Below are 19,011 nucleotides of genomic sequence, written 5' to 3'. Positions count from 1 at the left end.
AATAGTACCGTACCATATCTGTCTTAATACTATAAGGCGATATAAACATTATTAAAAATGCGACACCATGGCTTGTACAGTAGGTAGATATAAAATTGACATAATACAATGTATTTATATTATGCACTCTGTAATACGTTAATCATAGTAATATTGTATAAAGCTTCTTGGACTGCAAGGGACAAGAGCTGTGGACATCACCAAACAATGGGCCTTCAAGAAAAAGGTTGTTTTGGAGATTCTCTTGTCTTGCAAAGGCAGGCCAAGAAGCTTTGACAACTGAAGTATTGTGATTATTAGAAGAGAGAAGCTACAAGAGGCAATGCACATCAAAATAATACAGCTGTTTTAATTAAATGTCATATAAAAGTATTTTTACAACACTAATGAAGTCAAAACATTAGTCTAATTTACTGGCAGTCTGGCTCTGGTGCAATATCATGTTTGTAGCAATTAAAATATATACTTACGAGCAGCATCCATCTCCAGAATGGCTTGCTTAGCCTGCAGTTTAGAGAGAGAAATATTAAGCATTAGCTTTAATTATAATTCTCATTTCCAAAGTTTAGTGCAAAACGTGCTTACACTTCTACGACAATAGGAATCAGTGTGTTTAAAGAAGGCATTGTGTGACACCATGCAGGGCGTCTTCTGCGATGGCCACGTAGTTGGTTAATGAAAGACATTAAAGCTTCCTTCTGGGTTTTGGGAATAAAGGGGCAAGCAAATTGGAGATCCTTTTGTCAGTTAAAAAATACAACATATTGGAGTCTCCTCTTCACTGGAAACAAAGACTCCAAGCCAAAGTAAATCTTGCTTGTCACAGAGAAATGCTAACCTGCTTTCAAATGTAATTACTAAAAACTCAGGTGTACATTTTATTCTTGAAATAGTTTGAAACATTTTATTATATAAATATATATAAAAAAGAAACCCTGCAAAACAGCAAATATCTAAAATGTATCTAATAATATTAAATGATTTAGTTATAGTTTGTGTTTTCAGCTTTTTCCAATCGAACTAAAAACTAGTTTCACAGATTTTTTTTAATAATACCATTTTGTTTCACTAGGTGGCCCCTTAGCTGTTTTTAAGACGTGAAATATACCCATTAAGAGGCACATTACTGTCTGGTTGTGAAAGATACTTGACAGAAATCCTCTATCATTCTGTCGAGCGCCGCACCCCCAAACCCCCCCCCCCTTCCCTTCCCCCACTTCCCCCCCCCTCCTTCAGGAACTACGATTCTTTTCAGACAAGGCAAGCTGGCAACATGATGGACAGGGACAAAAGTATAAGAGTGTCAGAATTAAAAATATGGTTGTTCTTACCTTGGCTGGTATCTTAGCTGGGTGGTTTTCAAGTATTAGTCTTTTTAAATAAAGAATCCAGAGTCGTTTGTCCTGTTGGGATCTGGCCTGTTGGGAAATTGCAATTTCAAATGATAGTGCTCAACAGGGTTAAGAGCTCTTTTTTAATATCAGCTTTTGCATTTCATCAGCATAGCAAAAAATCTACAGATACACAAATCTAGTTTTACTTTGAACAAAACAGAAAAGTGAAGATAACACACAGGATACACTTCACTGCAGTCTATTGATTGAGAACACTGCAATGCAACACTTGGAATGCTTTCTAAAATTACAAGCACCCAGCATATTTAATAGATTAATTTGGTGGGAGTGGGCATAGTGATTTGATCAATTTATTTTAATTGTAATTTATTTATGTATGTATTCATTCGTTAATTCATTCGAGACACAGAAGGTCACTAGCAGGGGCAGGGGTAAGCCACAGAAGCCATCATAATAGAATGGCCAAAATAACACAACAGCTGCTTCCAGCTAGCTGGGGGTGCATCAAACTGCTTATGTCACTAATGGCAAAGTAATTGTGACAAATTCTTTAGAATACTATAATTCAATTAACATTTTCCAGTCAGGGCACTATCAGAGTCTACTCATCAATGGCTGCACCAGGTTCAGCTGTGTTTGCTTATGTACCATACCTGTACAGTGTGCTGAAGTTTGGGGTTCTTGTAATGGAAGACACTAAAGCTAAGTGGTTCCTTTGGTATGACTTCCACCAGCATTAAATTACAACACTGTCAACAAGAGACAAAAAGAGAGTAAAGATGACAATGTTTGGAACATAGGTAACAACTACAATCATTAATCCCCACTGAATTGTATACAGAACTTTTTCTGACGGCAAATCCCACCCACAGCCACTTTTTCCGATCTGCCTCAAAGGTAAACCAATATTAGGTTTTGCAAAAACATGTAGAAAGCTAACATTACATGATAAATTAATCCCAGCCACAATGTGCAGTCCTTACCAAAATGTGAGCTTTGTATGCATAGGATTCTTCTCTTTTCTTAGTAATAAGCAGAAGTTTATCAAATAGAAACAAAGTGCGTTCATTCTTGGCACGCTGGATGCGAAATGTTCCTTCTAAAACCAGCTCCCCGTAGCTAATCAAGTCCGGACCTTTCCAGTTGGTAAGTAAACTCTGTATCTCCTGGAAAAAAATACAATGTGCTTTATAGACATTTAAAAATATATACAGTATATAATACATTGAGTTATCTGCTTGTACATTCCTATTGTAGTTTGTAGCTTAATAGAAGTTAAATAAAAGTCTGGCTGCAAATCTTTACTCTCATTGCAAAAAAAAAAAAATCTCACAAACTATACTAAAACCTGCAAACACTAAGCACAAATCATTTAAATTTTTCAAAGAATGTCGATGGGCTGCTTTTTTATGCAAATAACTGTCATTAAATTCACAAGAACAAGTTAAAGCAAGCATTATACTCTTCAAACAGTCTGACAAACTACATAATAACAATTAATTGTTAGAGGTGTGATGAATACTAATAGCCTGCACAATATAACCTTATTCAATATTCTTAGCATTTGTGAGTGCGCAAAAATCCAGATGGCAGAATACATTTTATAGTGCATCTGTTTTTTGTACTGTATCTCCAAAGACAGTATACGGAAGAGAGAAGCTTTTGAAGGGTATATAAAATTCCAACAGGTAAAATTAGAGTAATTTATAACCATAGCTCTTACAGCCTCTCTCTATTCCTATGCCACCTGGCAGTGTAGAGGCTCGGCAGAATGTTAAAGCAGCTTCCAACAGAGAAGCTATGGGACTAAGCAGCTAATTCTGGTTTCTGGAGCCTTTAAAAAAAAAGATAACCTCCCCCCATGCACACAGACTATGTTGGCAGGTTATTCTGCAGACACCTTATATAAAACACTGTAAGATGTTTACCTGTAACCTCACTGCATGTTCGTGTTTTCTCTTCATATCATTTATGTGCCACGCAACCCTTTGCATTGTGTCAATGGCGTCCAGAACTACATCATAAGCCTCAGTGTCTTTGTCCAGGTGGTTTGCTATTTCCTGCAACAACAACAAAGCCATATTAAGCACACACAGTACTAGCACAAGTTCCAAGACATCATAAAGTACATCTAAAGTAACATACAGTACGTTTCTCCCAATTTCCCATCAGACGGTAAGGGCTAAAAAGGCATATTCCATATTCCAACTACAAGGCCTTCATATAATTTTAGTATAATATATGTTGATTTGTCTGGGCTTGTCAACAGTGTTAAATCTGTCTGAAGAAAGTAAAACAAGTCTACAGAAACCCTGTTCCAGGCAGAACAGGCTGACTTAGGTACAGCCATGCTGCCCCCTTTCGATGTTAAGTTGGCTTACATGCAAGAGGAGGTGGTACTTTAGGATTCTCTGGACTGGCTTGAGCAGGTAGGAGCCGAGTGGGAGCGAGTGCTGCAGAGCTTCTTGTCGCTCCCGGAAAAACTTGGACAGTGCCTTGTTCCTCATGCATTCTGTCAGCACAGCTACTGATCTAGAAACAAATTCAAAAGGTCAACTGTGCCCTACAAATATCAAACCATATAGTACATTGTTAGAAATAGTGCTGCAAACTAACCAAGAAGCAATAAAATACTTCCATATCAGGAAACACTTTTTTTTGGGGGGGGGGGGGGGGGAGAGTATATAAAGGAGTATAAATAATATTGGTTCTGTACACACAAATAGCCTACAGCAAGAGATACCAAATTTCAGAACAAGGCAACATAACCTAGGCCACTAAAAGCCATTGTGTAGCTGCATATAAATAATATGTGTAAGATATCATCCCACTGTATGGTCGAGGCTACGAGGGAAGGCGAGAACTACCTACAATGACATGCTTGTGTCTCTCCTGTCTGTCAACTCATTTCCCCAGGATGGATCGGATTTCTCTGCTGTCTGGTTCCCACCCTGGGGCTCCCCCTCTTCAACTATGGAGTGCACAGGAGTGTAATTTGTTAAATAGACTAGTGAAAGTGTTCCTAAACTTTTTACACTGTATATTAGGTATTGTTGTTTAATAAAGCACAACGTAAGAAATATGACAATGTATTTACAGTATATACAAGACTTCAATACTCTTGTTTTAATATAGCCCACATGAGGTTTACAGCATTTTAATCGTACAGTATTTCACTACTTAATTCTTCCTCAAAACTAATAACAGAATGTAAGTACAGAGTGAAGCCTACTACCAACATTCTTTTGATGACCCATTTTCTTTTGTTTTTGTATTAAGATCCATTATTAAATGTTTTGAGTGTTTTTCTTTTGTGTGTGTGTGTGTCTTTATGACTATTTTAGTACTTGGCTTTGTTTTTGATTGAGTTTTAAAGTTCACACATGTTTGAGAATATTAACATTACGCTTGTAACTTACAAGGTCAATTTCAGTAAAAGATGGACACTTATCGTTTTTGCTTGTCTCATGTATTAATATAAATGCCCAGTAAACAGGCTGTTGAGTCACACTAGATTCAGCTCTTTCAATCAAATTCTGGTTTAGATAAAGTAATAAAAAACACAGGAATGAACACTCTTTAGAAAACAGGCAGATACTGCAGAGACAGTTTGGCTCCTCCATGTACAATACCTACCTTCATGTACAAACCTAATTAAAAAACTATCAAGCCACATCAGCATCGCTATGAATCAAGGACAAACATATTTGCTTTAGATGTGGCTCATAAAGCCTGGCCACATTTTTGCTCTATTTGTGAAACGTGGGACTTTGTTAACTCCTGCCTGCTTACAATTATATTTATACATCACAGACTAAGTGGTTATAAACATCTACCTACAGGTAGTGGACAAAAAATGGAAACATCAATGTAAAGTCACTTAATAGAGTGTTGGGCCACTATGGTATCCCGCTCTGTGGAGTTCTCGGTGGCTGCTCGTGCCCCAAGTTGAAACTTGCAGTCGATTGATCTGCAGTTTCTTGCCTGTTTTGCCTTGCACTTCGAATTAATGCACGGATATCACGATCCTGGAGTATGCGCTTCCGCCCACTGTTGCCCTTTGCTGATGATGTCTTTCCCTCGGAGTTCCATGCCGACATCACTTTAGACACCGTTGCTCGTGAAACCTCAGCAAGTTGAGCTGTCTTGGTCACTGAAGCTCCTGCCAAACGCGCCCCAACAATCACCCCTCTTTCAAAGTCACTGAGGTCTCCTCTTACAGCCATAATTATAGACAACCAGGCCTGTCCAGCATTTTTATACATAACCCTAAGCATGCTGGGATATTTGCTTAATTAACGCATGAGCCACACCTGAGTGGAAGCCTTTGCTTTCAATATACTTGGTGTCCCTCATTTACCCAGGTATTTCCATTTTTTTGTCCACTACCTGTAGATTATTCAAAACTCTGTGTCGTTTAGGTAGACAGTCACATGCCAGTTACACTCCTTTAGCTCAGGAACCTTATCTGCCTTTGTTTATTTAAAGCCAAAATAGTTAAACTAAACAAAACAAAACAAAAAAAGCCAATTAAAAAGAGGCTTTCTCCTTTTATCTGGATATAAAAAAAATCACCCTATATAATCCTATGCATTTAAAAACAAAACAAACAAACAAAAAAACATCCCTGTTAATTTCTAGGTAAACCAGACCACTGGATGAAGATCCAGTGGTCTGGTTCACCTAATCTATAACACTGCTAAACCGTATTACAATTTGGGTCCCTCTTTTTTTTTTTTAGTCCACACCATTTTGCATAGCTTGTAATACTTGCTTACACTTAACATTTCTCAGAACATTCTTCTTACCTTGGGTAGTTTGTGCAGTATTGGGTATAAATGTGGAAATCTTCACTCTGGAAAACAAAAAGGTCATATTTTATTATTCTTGTATGATTTGTTGTAATTTCATTGGTGTCTGTTACAACAGCAGTAGCATCATCATCATATCGGCCTGTTTTATAGAAACTACTGTTGTTCACCCCATTGGTGGCTGTATAGCAAGAGCATCATTATTCAGAAGTGCTGTATAAGAAAGCACTCTCAAAACCTGATAAATCCAGGAACGTGGGCACGTTTGTACAGTACATTCAGTTAGCTACTGTAAATATCCTTATTGCATAAATGACTACGAATAGGCACTGTTCGATTCCAATTTTTAGTAGTTCTTGATCTTATCTATGGATAAGCTCCATGCCTAGTGATCAAGTCTACATACTGTGAAATGCTTATTCCATTGTCACTTCAGCTCGCACATTGGCCATAGCCTAAAAGAACACTTTTTCTCTAATTCCGTATCCTGTTTTATTGATGGCGAAATAGATTAATGTGCCTTTCATTAATCAAATGTAATTACCCCAATATATTGACTTTCAGCAGAATGGGCCACTTACTTTCTCAGTGAAAAAATACAACAACAAACCAATTGTTACCATGTTAACAGGTTCGATATATTTTTTGCACACACCCTGTTTTCTCACCTGAGGTTGGTGAGTGCGTGCCATCATAACATATTTTTTAAACAGTCAAACCCAAGTCTAACAGCTGAAAAAGCTGAAGACAACTCAAGTGAAAGCAGCAGACATTACACTGAGTAATTACCTGCTGAAGCAGGTAATTTTATGTTTGAAATATAAGCAGGCGTACAATTGCAGAGCACTGTGTACTTGCTGGGAGGGGTAAAAGAAAACAAATTTGTAATGGTTCTTTAAAAATCACACCTGTTTTTTTTGTGTGTGTGAGGCACACACCTCTTCATGAATGAAATGAACCAGAAACGAACAAGTGATCAAACAGAAACAACAAAAAGCCTGTTTTAAAAAGGTTAAGTTACCATCAGTGTTTAAAGCTATGCGTGTTTATCAAATCAGGTAAAGCACATTTAAAAAAAAAAAAAAAAAAAAGTTTAAAAATGGCCAACGCACATTAAAAGCAATTAAGTATCAAACACTGCCAATCAAAAAGGAAGAGTTTATGGGATTAATAGTATGACGCTAAGCATATTACTGGAGATGAAAATCCAATTATAGTATAAAATTAATGCTGGGCTGATATTTGAATACCTTATATCTGTTTTTATATATTTTTTATATTGCTTGCCAAAAAGTCTTATTTGCACCACTGATATCTTCATCATCACTTCTGTATTATCTTGTTTGGCATCGTACTAGGAAAGTGTGTGATCTGCCTTCCATAACCCAAATAAGCAGCCCAGCAGGCAGCCAGGTTAATCTTACTGTTCAGTATCATTGACTCAAACTTGTTTCTGAAGATTAATGATGAAAGACATTACGGTTTGACACAAACTGATGAAGTGCATTTCATATTAATCAATGTTTATTGGGCATTATTATCATTGCTACAGGAGAACAGTGTTTAACACGACAAGATAAGATAAGATAAATACACAAGCACTCGATAGCTACAGCCAGTCCAGCCATTGACTGAGAACTTGGGCCCACAAGGACACTTCATGTGAAAAAACATTGTATTCATTTTAGAGCCAACTGTGCCTTTTTTGTTTTACATTAACATTAATGTGCTTTGTTTCTATTGTTCAGTTGATTTAATTTTGAGATACACACTGTGATTCCCAGCTGTGCAGTTATTTGATTTGAACATTTCTCTGGAAGACTTAGTTGCCGAAAGAACCAATCAATTCAGTTTTCAGACAGTTTAAAAATAAAATTATGTAAACGCCCCAATACACAGAATTATGACCATCTTCAAAAAAATAAACACTGAAAAAGGGAGAAAAATATTATAATTGGAACAAGTTTTGTTTTCAGAAAAAATGTTCAACTCTTAACACGCACATGAGATGTAGTGTAAGTTGCTGTTTATAATGTACATCTTACTGTACAGTAAGCAAAACATTTTCATACTAGAAGCAAAAACATTTCTTAAAACAATTACATATTTTGGTCCCAAATGAGATGTAGAATTGAAGGCAAATACAACATTTGTTTAAAACAATAATTATTTTTGCTGAGGTGCTGCAGCTCCCTAGGTGTGTTATTCTGTATTGTTTTTCATGGATTCCTTGTTTGAAGGATACCAGCTGTTAACCTCAGGGCCGGCAGACTAGACAAGTCCAAGCTTGAAGTGTGTTAAATCTTACCTTTGCAACAAAACACTCTGCTATGGCTACAGGATCAGCATGGCAGTTCTCCAGGTCTTGAAGGAGCTCACTGCAATGAAACCAAAAAAATTACTATTTTATACGTTTGGATTTAAAAAAATGAAAACAATCATTTGACAACTTTCTACATAGTAGTAAACATGTTTCAAGAGGGTATGAATCTTCTGTCCCTACAGCTAAATCTAAAGTATATAAGACTGGACTGCCAATCAGGGCTGTTTTTTAGTAGTGTACACAGGGTTAAAACTATGGAAGACCTCCTAAATGCACAAAAGACCATCTGTGAAAACTCTGAAATGGTTTGTGATGGCAAATCCTAATCATTTCTCTCGAATAGCATTGTTGTAACGCTTAGCCTTAAGAAAATGTAGAGACAGGTATTGCTAATGAATGAGTATTTAATGCCTCTTGTTTTAACATGGATGGGCGGCTCTTGTAAGAAATGCCGACATGAAATAGTAGGGGGACAGTAATGTTAACACGATGCCAGCATAGCTGCATGTGACAAAAGAGGTGAAACTGTTTCTGCCTAAATTGCACATAAAGTAGAAAGTCTGACACAATATATGATAGCAAGGTTAAGACTTCAAAGAGTAGTAAAAAGTTAACTCTGCTCCTATGAAAAGTAGAGAACACAGAATCTGATATCCTGCCACAACCTCCAGGATGTACCTTGGGACCTTGTTAATGAGACACTATCCAAGAAAGATTGATAGCACGAAACTGGGAGTTTCACAACAGCTGTAATTAAGTAAAAAAAAATACTGATGGATGAATAGAGGCTACACTCAGATTTCTGTGTACATTGGGATCAACATTACCGGCTTTAATTCTGTCATACTGTGCCTTTTTGTAGGTGGCCAAAAAAGAAAGGCAAACATCAATCTTTTAATGACTTTAGATGCTTCACTTTGAGTACCACAAAAAAAGAAGAAAAAAAAGAAGCTAATTCAAAGTGGGCAATAATGGACCTCATACTTAAGTCAACTTGTGTAGAGGGACTCTTTACTATACAATTTCACAGGCTTAGTGTTCTAATTGAGGTGTGTACACTTCTGAAAGGGACTAAAAGCTGTGTGAATAACTGGCATTTCTACTTTAACATGCACTCAAGGATGACACTTTGTGACATAAAATCCTCTTAATCCTAAATCAATAATTGATGATGGCATTGATAAAGCCCTTTGATGCTTTATTCCTGTATCAAGCTGTTCTAGAGTCAATAATATTCTCACTCAGAACGCCTAATTCTATTTATTTATTTATTTTTACCCTTTTTGCTCTGCTTTACACAAAACTATTCAGATCTTCTGTGTACTAAAGTTCTTTGAGCCAGAGTTTTAAAATCCTTCTGAACCCAACTAAAACTAAAAGAAAACAGACACCGTGCTGCAGCACTGCAAACCAGTTCTCAGCACGTCACAAATACAAAACTATTGATTAAAATAAATAAATAAATAAATAAATAAATAAATAAATAAATAATAATAAAAAAGCAAGCAAAATAGTTGTACACATATGCTTTTTGATTTGGTTTTGAGGCTATTTTTGCTGCTTATGATGCAATTGTTTCAATCATTTTTTGTCTTAATTTCAACATGGACAGAAAGCTATGAAAACAAAAAAGACAAAGGTCTCAAAACTACCCACCAACCCTTTAAACGTTCCATATGTGGAATTGCATGAGGCAAGGGTTCTGTCATTTGGCAAATGGCTACATGCCATTTCCATCTGACAGCTGTTTGGGTGTCTAAGTAAAATATACATGCTGGTGGTCTAAAGCTAAACCCAGGTGGATCAGAGCCAGCATCACAAACCCGGTCATAGATGGTGCTCAATGACTATTTGGCTGTCTAGAATCGGAGGTACTTCCATAGTACCAAGTGTGTACTTTATTGGGGTGTGCTGGGGGGGGGGGGGGGGGTTTGTGATTTGCCTTGCTCCTACGGTCTGCACTGGATAAGCTTATACAGAAAAATTTGATTCATAATAATTATTTCTCATGTCCTAAAAGGTGCAGTTTAAAATAGGCTTCTAATATCACATTAGGATGCAACAGCTGCAACATGAACAGTGCAAAAACATTTCCTAATGGCTTTCATCTACTCACGCAAAATTAAAAGGCTTCCTAGTAAAACTAGACCCTTATTTATATTTGGCTTTCCTTATATGTAGTATTACATTGCAAGTCCTTTAACTCACAGCAGTCATGTTTATTCCACAGGGGAAACCCCATGAAAAAACAAATCACCTCATTCCTTAAGGAGTTATTGGACAAAAAAGTGCATAAACAACAAAGAGAACATTCAAACACCACAATAAATCAGAGACACAATAATTGCACACACAAAGCACATTGGACATTAGATCCAGCTGCAATTGATTAAATGTACAGAAAGACCCCATTTGCAGGGGGATCCCACGCTTTGTATCCCACGCTTTGTTCCCCACTGTCACTGTCAAGCTTTGTTAGCATCTCCCACTGCATTCCTCTCATAGGACTGCCATGTAAGTGCTAAATCAATCTGTGTTGTGATTGTGCAGAGTTGTGGAAAGCTCTGCCCACTTACCTGTTGAAATGATAGATATCACGAATGTTGCCAAAGAGCTCTGACCTTTCCTCTGTCCCCAGAGCAAGCCGGGATTGGTCAGTGATGCAGTCAAGGTAATCCTGGAGACAAAGGGATAGGTAATGCTAAGAAACAACAACAAATATCTTGCCGTAAAGGAATAATGAATCTGTGATTGAGCAATAAGAATATCAGTTTTAACACACCAAGAAAATAATTAATTACACATGCAGGTTCTGTCAGCAACAAACAGAAATTTCTTATATTATTATTTATTATTATTATTATTTATTTATTAGCCCACACCCTTATCCAGGACGACTTAAAATTTTTACAAGATATCACATTAATTTTACATACAATTACCCAGTTATACAGTTGGGTTTTCACTGGAGCAATTTAGGTAAAGTACCTTGCTCAAGGGTACAGCAGCAGTATCCCCCACCTGGGACTGAACCCACGACCCTCCGGCCAAGAGTCCAGAGCCCTAACCACTATGCCACACTGCTGCCCAACTTATAGAAAACTATGATAATAATTAAAAAAATTATAAGAAGAAGAAAAGTGAACACTGGTAATTAAATGAGGTAAGCAACAGATATGTTGGAGGAAAAGACCACCCTTCCACCCAGCGTACATGCCGACCCTCATTTCTAATTTAAACTCTTTAAATGGGTATTGTCTATGGAGCAGCTCAACATTCTATAGCTTATCCGCATGCCTAGCTCTCAGAATAGACAAGGTGTTATTTTGGTACAGAACCCAACCCAAGACAACCATTCCCAGACTAAAATATGCTTTTCTACAAGGAAAACAGTCAGTATCCCAGCTCTTCTTTGCCTTGAACCACAAAGTCCCAAACAAAGCAGCAGACAGGACCTACAGTAATTGCATTACCTCATCTGGGGTCAGGAGACAAAAATGCCAGTTTAAGCTTCTGTTGGCAACAGAACTTATTTCAAAGTGAGGTCAGGTGTCTTCACAGCTTATGACAAAGTATTCTACTGAACATACAAATGCAGCACTACATTAGGCGATAATATCCTTTCCTGGATAGGCTGGGAATTTTAGGAATATGATCCTTTGAATTTAGCAATGGATACAGTTCTATTTTGTTAACAACAAAAAAAATCCAAAGGGAGAAAAAAAAAGTAAAGTACAATAAAAATTATGGTGAAATCTTTCCTGACGATTTGAAGCAGGTAAATGACTGTGGGAATAATGAAATGGCATAGCTGATGGTGAAAAGCATGACGAGGTGGCACAGCATTTTTTCATCCAGCTGTCAGCACCTTCATTAACAGTCATTAGTGCATAAAGCTTTTATCACCTTAACAAGACATTATTATTTGCTCTGCATGCACAAAAGGTGAACTGCGCTTTCTCAGTGTGACAGACATGTCTTTCAATATAGCGGATATTTCACAGGCTTTAGGTACATAAATATAAAAGGAGCAGCCGTAACTCCTGAATAGGGAAACTCTGGAAGACAAAAAATGGCTAAATCATAGCAAACTCAGTTAGCAAAATAACTATAGAACTGTAGATATGCTGAGTAGCCCAGACAGCATTCTTAGATATGATGTTATACTGTACATATGCTGTACCTACGATAAACTGTTCCTTTCTGATGCACAACAATTTGTTGATTTTTTTCAAAAGGAATAATACAATTCAATACAAATACAGAAACTATAATTAAGTTATTTGGCGGAGGATAATTAATCATTTTTTTCAATACAAAATATCATTATAATTACTAATTATACAGCTATTTCATAAAAGACAAAGGGGCTATTTAAAGTGTAACCTTGCTCCCTCAAAGGGGATGAAGTTTGTTGTTAGTTGTCTCTGCCCAGGAAACCAAGGTCAATTCTCTTGCCCTTTTCTGATAACTGCCCAGAGGAATTTTAAAATCCTAAAGAAGGTCTTTGTTTTATGGCCCAACATGCTTGGCATCTCAAAACTGTAAAGAACCTGTTGACCTTATACTTCAACAATCTATGTTCTGCACAGCACCAATATTTCTTTACACGACAGCCCAACCACAGGTGCAACATCCTTGTGACTAACCCAACATACAACTATCACAGAGTTACCACTGTAGACCAAGATCACACACACAATCAGTTGGCAACATAGGATCTGAACCAATACCCTGCTCTACCATTACTATTATTCTCACTAACTTTAATTCTCCTGAATTAACCAAAACAGGATAATCATGACTTTTGTGCATACCTGTACATCACACATTACCGGTATAGAAAAGTAAAAAGACCTAGATATTATTGAAGTTTTAGGGAGTACTTACACACAAGTGGTTTTAAAAGTTATCAGCACAGACTGAGATGGAGTAGATAGAAGTTTAGTCGCGCCATATATCTCATATCTAAAGAATGGGATCAGCCTCTTCTATGCTCCCTCTGAACTTCCACTCTCTGCCAGATTAAAACACATTGTGTGGAGTGCAAAGATGAGATGATTACACCATAAACAAGTTTACAGCTTGGCTTTAAATAAAAGCATACATGGATCACTCCTAAAGCTTAACTGTTACAACTGTTACAGGGCAGCAGTGTGGAGTAGTGGTTAGGGCTCTGGACTCTTGACCGAGGGTCGTGGGTTCAATACTGTGGGGGACACTGCTGCTGTACCCTTGAGCAAGGTACTTTACCTAGATTGCTCCAGTAAAAACCCAACTGTATAAATGGGTAATTGTATTTAAAAATAATGTGTAAAAAATAATGTAATTGTATGTAAAAATAATGTGATATCTTGTAACAATTGTAAGTCACCCTGGATAAGGGCGTCTGCTAAGAAATAAATAATAATAATAATAATAATAATAATAATAATAATAATAATAATAATAATAATAATAATAATAATAATAACAACAACAACAACAACAACAACTGTTGCAAACCTGCATTTATCCCTTTGTCATCCATCACTTTATACTTTATCACAAACCGTGAAGTATAACTTTAATAAAAGTAGACAAATGATTCAACAATAAATATATATTTTTCAATGTCTCCACAGATAAAGCTTTAACTATTTTGTTTCATATCTTAACTACACCATGAACACATGGGCCACCAACTCTGAAATACTGTAGAGCTCTTAAAAGTCTTAAATCTCTTTCTTATTATTGTTATTACTTCCACTTATTTAAAAGAGCCAAACCTGCTTATTAGTAACTCCCTGCTGGCTCATTTTAGACATTGTACAGCGGTTTATGAGTTGGCCCTTATAATGCTAATCTATCTTATAATGCTAAGTAGAACGCCCATGTTTTAGTGCTTTACTCAGAATCAGATAAGCTCTTAGGACTGACAGGACTTGTCACAAATTGGGAAGCGGTGAAGCTATGCTCTTGCTGACAGACAAGCTAAGGCAGATTCAAAGCATGGCCCAATGCTGACAGTAGCAAAGTAACAAACCTTGCTTGTTTTACTCATTCAAGATGCAACACGTGAACATGCCAACAGCCTGGCTACAAGAAACAAGAGACAATCCACAGTAGTTGGTGCTATTATCAATGTATTTTGACTACCCGTTAAGAGATTTGTTAAACATAGACTCCTGCCTTGATACATCTGTGCATGACCTGTGATGCACTGCATTTTTTTTCCAATATGTAACAGAACTCTGCAGAGATAAGAACAGGGACATCCTTATACGGAAATTCTACCTCAGCAAAACTATGTAGCTGGAGCCTGAACAGAGCATTGCTTTAAAAAATAAAAAAGATTCTTCTCCTCAGAGGAAGTTGCTGGTTTAAAAAAATAAAAAAAATAAATAAATAAATAAATAAATAAATAAATAAAAATAAAAGGTTTGATTGTGACCTGAAAAACATTTTTGCTAAATAGTCGAATTATCCATTGAAAGAAGGTGGTGTGATTTGTCTGAATAAAAAGTCCTGATGCCTATCAAAGTATTCTCCAAAGCATATTCTGTACTTCTCACTCCCCCACTGTAAGAGCCATGACACCAAAAGCACAAGCACACTTTCTTTTCACAGAAATCACAATGTTCCTGCTCATCAGGGGTCCCATTCAGGCCTGGAAGTGCCAGCATTCACAGGAAGGGTTTAATGCCAGGAACACCAGCTCATGTCTGTTGGATGTAAGTGGGTTTTAAAATGTAATTAAAGCAAAGCTTATAAAATCTAAAGGGTGCTTCTCAACACAAACTAAACTCACTTCTAATAGTACAAAGACATTTGATTAAGCACTGTAAGCTTTCAAAAATGTGAAGTATCTTCAACATTGATGTACAGGCCAATATGAGAGAACATGAGTCTGCAGAACTGTAGGCGTAAATCATGATGTCAAGTAAAAAAAAAAAAGTATAATTCTATTCTATTTACCACATTAGGGTTACAGTACCCATCACAACAGCATTATTGGAAACATATGCAATTTTACATGCTTAACCTTCAAAACCTATTGACAGTTTTATTTTTTGTGTTTCACTTTTATTTTTTTAAACCACGTATGGTCTCTACATTTTCAACAAAGGGTCCATTAAGAAGAAGCAAAACTACATGTGCTTTCTAAAAGGTTTCCAGACAACGCAAACAGTAATTTAAAAAGAGCAATTTAAAAAGTTAAACATGTAGCTCATGTTTCCATTTTTTTTTTTTGTTAAATTCAAGTATTCCTCAAACTCAACCAGATGAAACTAAAACCACAGCCATCTCTTATTTTTCCAGCTGAGCAATCATGTGTGCAGGGTTTATCAGCTCAGGATCTGCTAAGTGACAGAAGTGACCTTCTGTTCATATGGATCCAATTATTGGACCCTTTAGTGATTAGATGCTAGAGTACTGTTCAAAATTTTCACAAGGAAAATGCATATCAGAGCAAAAATAGAGGAAATAACTTAATGTTAACGATTTTAAAATTAAAAACAAAAAAGTCTTAAAAGGTGACATTATAAAATGAGCATTTTTGTTAGACTGCTGTAATTATTCATTTTAAAATCATATTAAATAAATCACTAAAGTAATAGTCCTCATGAATATACAACATCTTCCCCCAGAGATTACCAATTATGCAGATTTATTGGTAAAGTTGGGAACATGAGCCGGATCTGAACTCAGAACTCGAGGTGAAAGGCTGCAACATTAACTCGCAGCACTTTCTAGGCTCCTGGCCCTGTTTTCTTCCAAAAGTGGGAAAACACCCTAACCCCACACTTCAAGAGAGTCATTTCAAAAGCAGGACAGTCCTAGCACATTCAGCTTTTTGGATAAGCCCACCACAGATGTAAGCAGTCTACATATTTTGGCTGCTGGTCAGAACAGTTTTATACTTTCAACAGTACCATAAACGTGTCATTAAAAGGTACTCTGAGCCTATTAAAAAGTAATTTTGTTATTCACACAGTGTGGAAAACCAAGCAACACAGTAGTGCTTTCATAATGTTTTCTCTGAAGTTGGTAAAGCCACAACTTTGCCTCCACTATTCCTAGTGTCTACCACTGTACACTATGTTAATGTTGCTTGACTGCATTTATATAACCCAGCACTGCAATTAGTTAATTGCTTCTTAAGCTGCAGCATTCACCCTCTGTCAGGTTTGCTTGGGATACACTGTAGTCACAACAGCTGTAGCTATTAGCTGCTAATTAGGAAAATAGAAGTAACAATCCTATTAAAAAAAAAACAAAACACTTGTTAGTAGTGTGTAAAACTTTACTGGTCAATAAACCAAACTCAAGTCTTAACTGAAGTTCCCATGGTTACAACTAGAACTCAGGACAACCATAGGCAACAGTGTATGAAAAGCATACAATAATCTTTACAGCTGTGAAGATTGTATATGGACCCTTTAACATGACAAAATGTAAATTGTATTTGGAAAAATGCTTGTGCCAATGCTTTAGTTTGTCTAGATTCAGCTAAGGTTGTGAACAAAAGGTGGGTTAAAGTATTTGCTAGTTTGTTGTAGGAATTTGCATTCTTCATATTTGTACCTTAACATATCCAGTTATTTTTGTAGGATTTTGCGGTTTCCTCACCTAAACCATCATTTGGAAAATATTCTTCCTGATATTTTGTTAATTTATTTGAATCTGAAAAACATTGTGCTAACCTTGGTTTTATTATTTTGGCCTAATCCAATCCTACACCCAAAATTGATTCAGTTAATCAAATGAGATTTAGAGCAAGATAAATGTCAGGTCCCATATTTAATAATAAAGTCTTCACAGAATTGTCACACGATACAAAAAGAAGTTTGAATTCCCAAGGCAAGAATTATTTACAAAACAAAGCACACTGCAATCCATCAGCACCCGTGCACTGCTCTCCCAAACAGATGGTACCCCTCCATCATTGTGTAACAGATCCGATACACACCTGCTCCAGCCACAGTACCTGCCTCAGGAACACTTTAACCAGCAACAAAGCCGGCACATCTGCTTCTGGATGACCCTAAGCTCAAGGTCAAAGGCCAGCTGAATTAATGAGGAGCCACTGGTCGGTCTGGTCCATAAGCACTTTTACTACCCCACTCTTTTATAGCACACTTCTTACAATAGCTGTCCTTGCACAGAAGTGGTACTTAACCTCAAGCTTTCAGAACCAAGCTAAAGATTTACTGAAGTAACCCCTGCATGTGGTCTCCAGTTAATGGATGGTATGTGATGTTAAACATGGTTCTCCCTCCTCAACTTGTAACTACTATATAAAAAAAAAAATCTGATATTTTACTGTTTGCAAATGCTATGCTGCCACAACATAGTGATACATGCCGATGTACAGCTATGGTCCAAGGTTTTGCATCACTCTACAGAATTAACATATGTTGCTTCATAAACTACAGAAACCTTCTGAATAATGTTACGTTAACATATTGAATTACATACATTAAATATCTCAATCATAAAATTCCAGGTGATGTAAAACTTTTGGCCATCGCTGTACATCACCAACCTCTACAAAAAAAACCAAAAACAAAGCAACAAACCTACCGGAAATCATAACATTATTTTCAGCAGGTCTTCCGACAGCTGGCAGTAAGTACAGTCCCTACAAATGTATAACACACCTTTTTAGCAATTGCATTTCTTACAATGCAATTTGCTCAATCTATGTTTGTAAGCATTTGGGATTGGACTGTGGTGTTTCTGAAACTGAAGATACAGCACATTCAAAAACTCTCTAGCTGCTACAGGTTTCTGAGATCCCATCTGAAATCTACATTTCATCTCTGCAAAGTGTTGTGTTGGATTATAGCAATAACTTAATGTTATGTGGTTGCAAAATGCTTAAACAAAGATTTTAATAGGATAATGTAATGTTGCAATCTTCACCGGGTGACTAAAATATAATATTAATTATTATTATTATTATTCATTGCCTGAATCCCCCTTCTTGCTGTCACTCATACTCTGGTCACAAAATGACCTCACAATGTGTAATACATGGGGTGTGGCAGTTTAAACAAAGGCTGTTGTTTTTGATGCTCAAAAGGCAGAAACTATGGGAGAGCCAGGTACAGAGTTTACCACATAAAATAAATCACTATGGAAATTGTTCTTCTAAATTATGGCATTAGGACTCAATGTTCATCAATCTTAGATGAGACAAAATGTATTTGATGGTTCCAGTTCACAGAACATAAACCTTATAAGTTATGCAATAAAATTGAGTTGCCAAGCCTAGGATAAATGCTGACAAGAACAAACCAAAAATGTATTCAGAGATGCACAGTATTCATGTTTGACACAAGTAATTAAGGTTTCTGAGGTTGAGTTTGCACAATATGGTTTATTTCTAGAAAAGTTAAAATCCAAGCCCAGTTGACTAATGTTTTGGCAAGTGCTTTCATCATTTTTAGACTACAAGGTCCACTCTTGTAAAAATGTAAGACAGTTCATAGATTTGGGTCAACTTTATTATTATATATTCTTCAATCCAAAGTTT

At 36.6% G+C, this 19,011-nt stretch overlaps 1 protein-coding gene across 6 annotated transcripts in view; it reads right to left on the bottom strand.

The window, feature by feature from the left end:
* The window catches only part of LOC117411407 (pleckstrin homology domain-containing family G member 1-like), a 119,744-nt gene that overhangs the window by 7,259 nt on the left and 93,474 nt on the right, over positions 1-19,011 (bottom strand). For all 6 annotated transcript variants that reach the window (XM_059025220.1, XM_059025221.1, XM_034018883.3 and 3 more), the window contains 9 exons: positions 11,066-11,166; positions 8,475-8,544; positions 6,164-6,210; positions 3,737-3,887; positions 3,284-3,415; positions 2,339-2,521; positions 2,009-2,104; positions 1,332-1,418; positions 471-504 (listed from right to left, as the gene is read on the bottom strand). In XM_059025220.1, coding sequence (XP_058881203.1) covers positions 471-504; positions 1,332-1,418; positions 2,009-2,104; positions 2,339-2,521; positions 3,284-3,415; positions 3,737-3,887; positions 6,164-6,210; positions 8,475-8,544; positions 11,066-11,166 — 901 coding nt within the window. The remainder of the gene's footprint in view (positions 1-470; positions 505-1,331; positions 1,419-2,008; positions 2,105-2,338; positions 2,522-3,283; positions 3,416-3,736; positions 3,888-6,163; positions 6,211-8,474; positions 8,545-11,065; positions 11,167-19,011) is intronic.

The sequence above is a fragment of the Acipenser ruthenus genome, chromosome 6 (assembly GCF_902713425.1).
Source record: "Acipenser ruthenus chromosome 6, fAciRut3.2 maternal haplotype, whole genome shotgun sequence".
Classification (NCBI taxonomy): domain Eukaryota; kingdom Metazoa; phylum Chordata; class Actinopteri; order Acipenseriformes; family Acipenseridae; genus Acipenser; species Acipenser ruthenus.
This window is presented reverse-complemented; position numbering and strand designations above follow the sequence as displayed.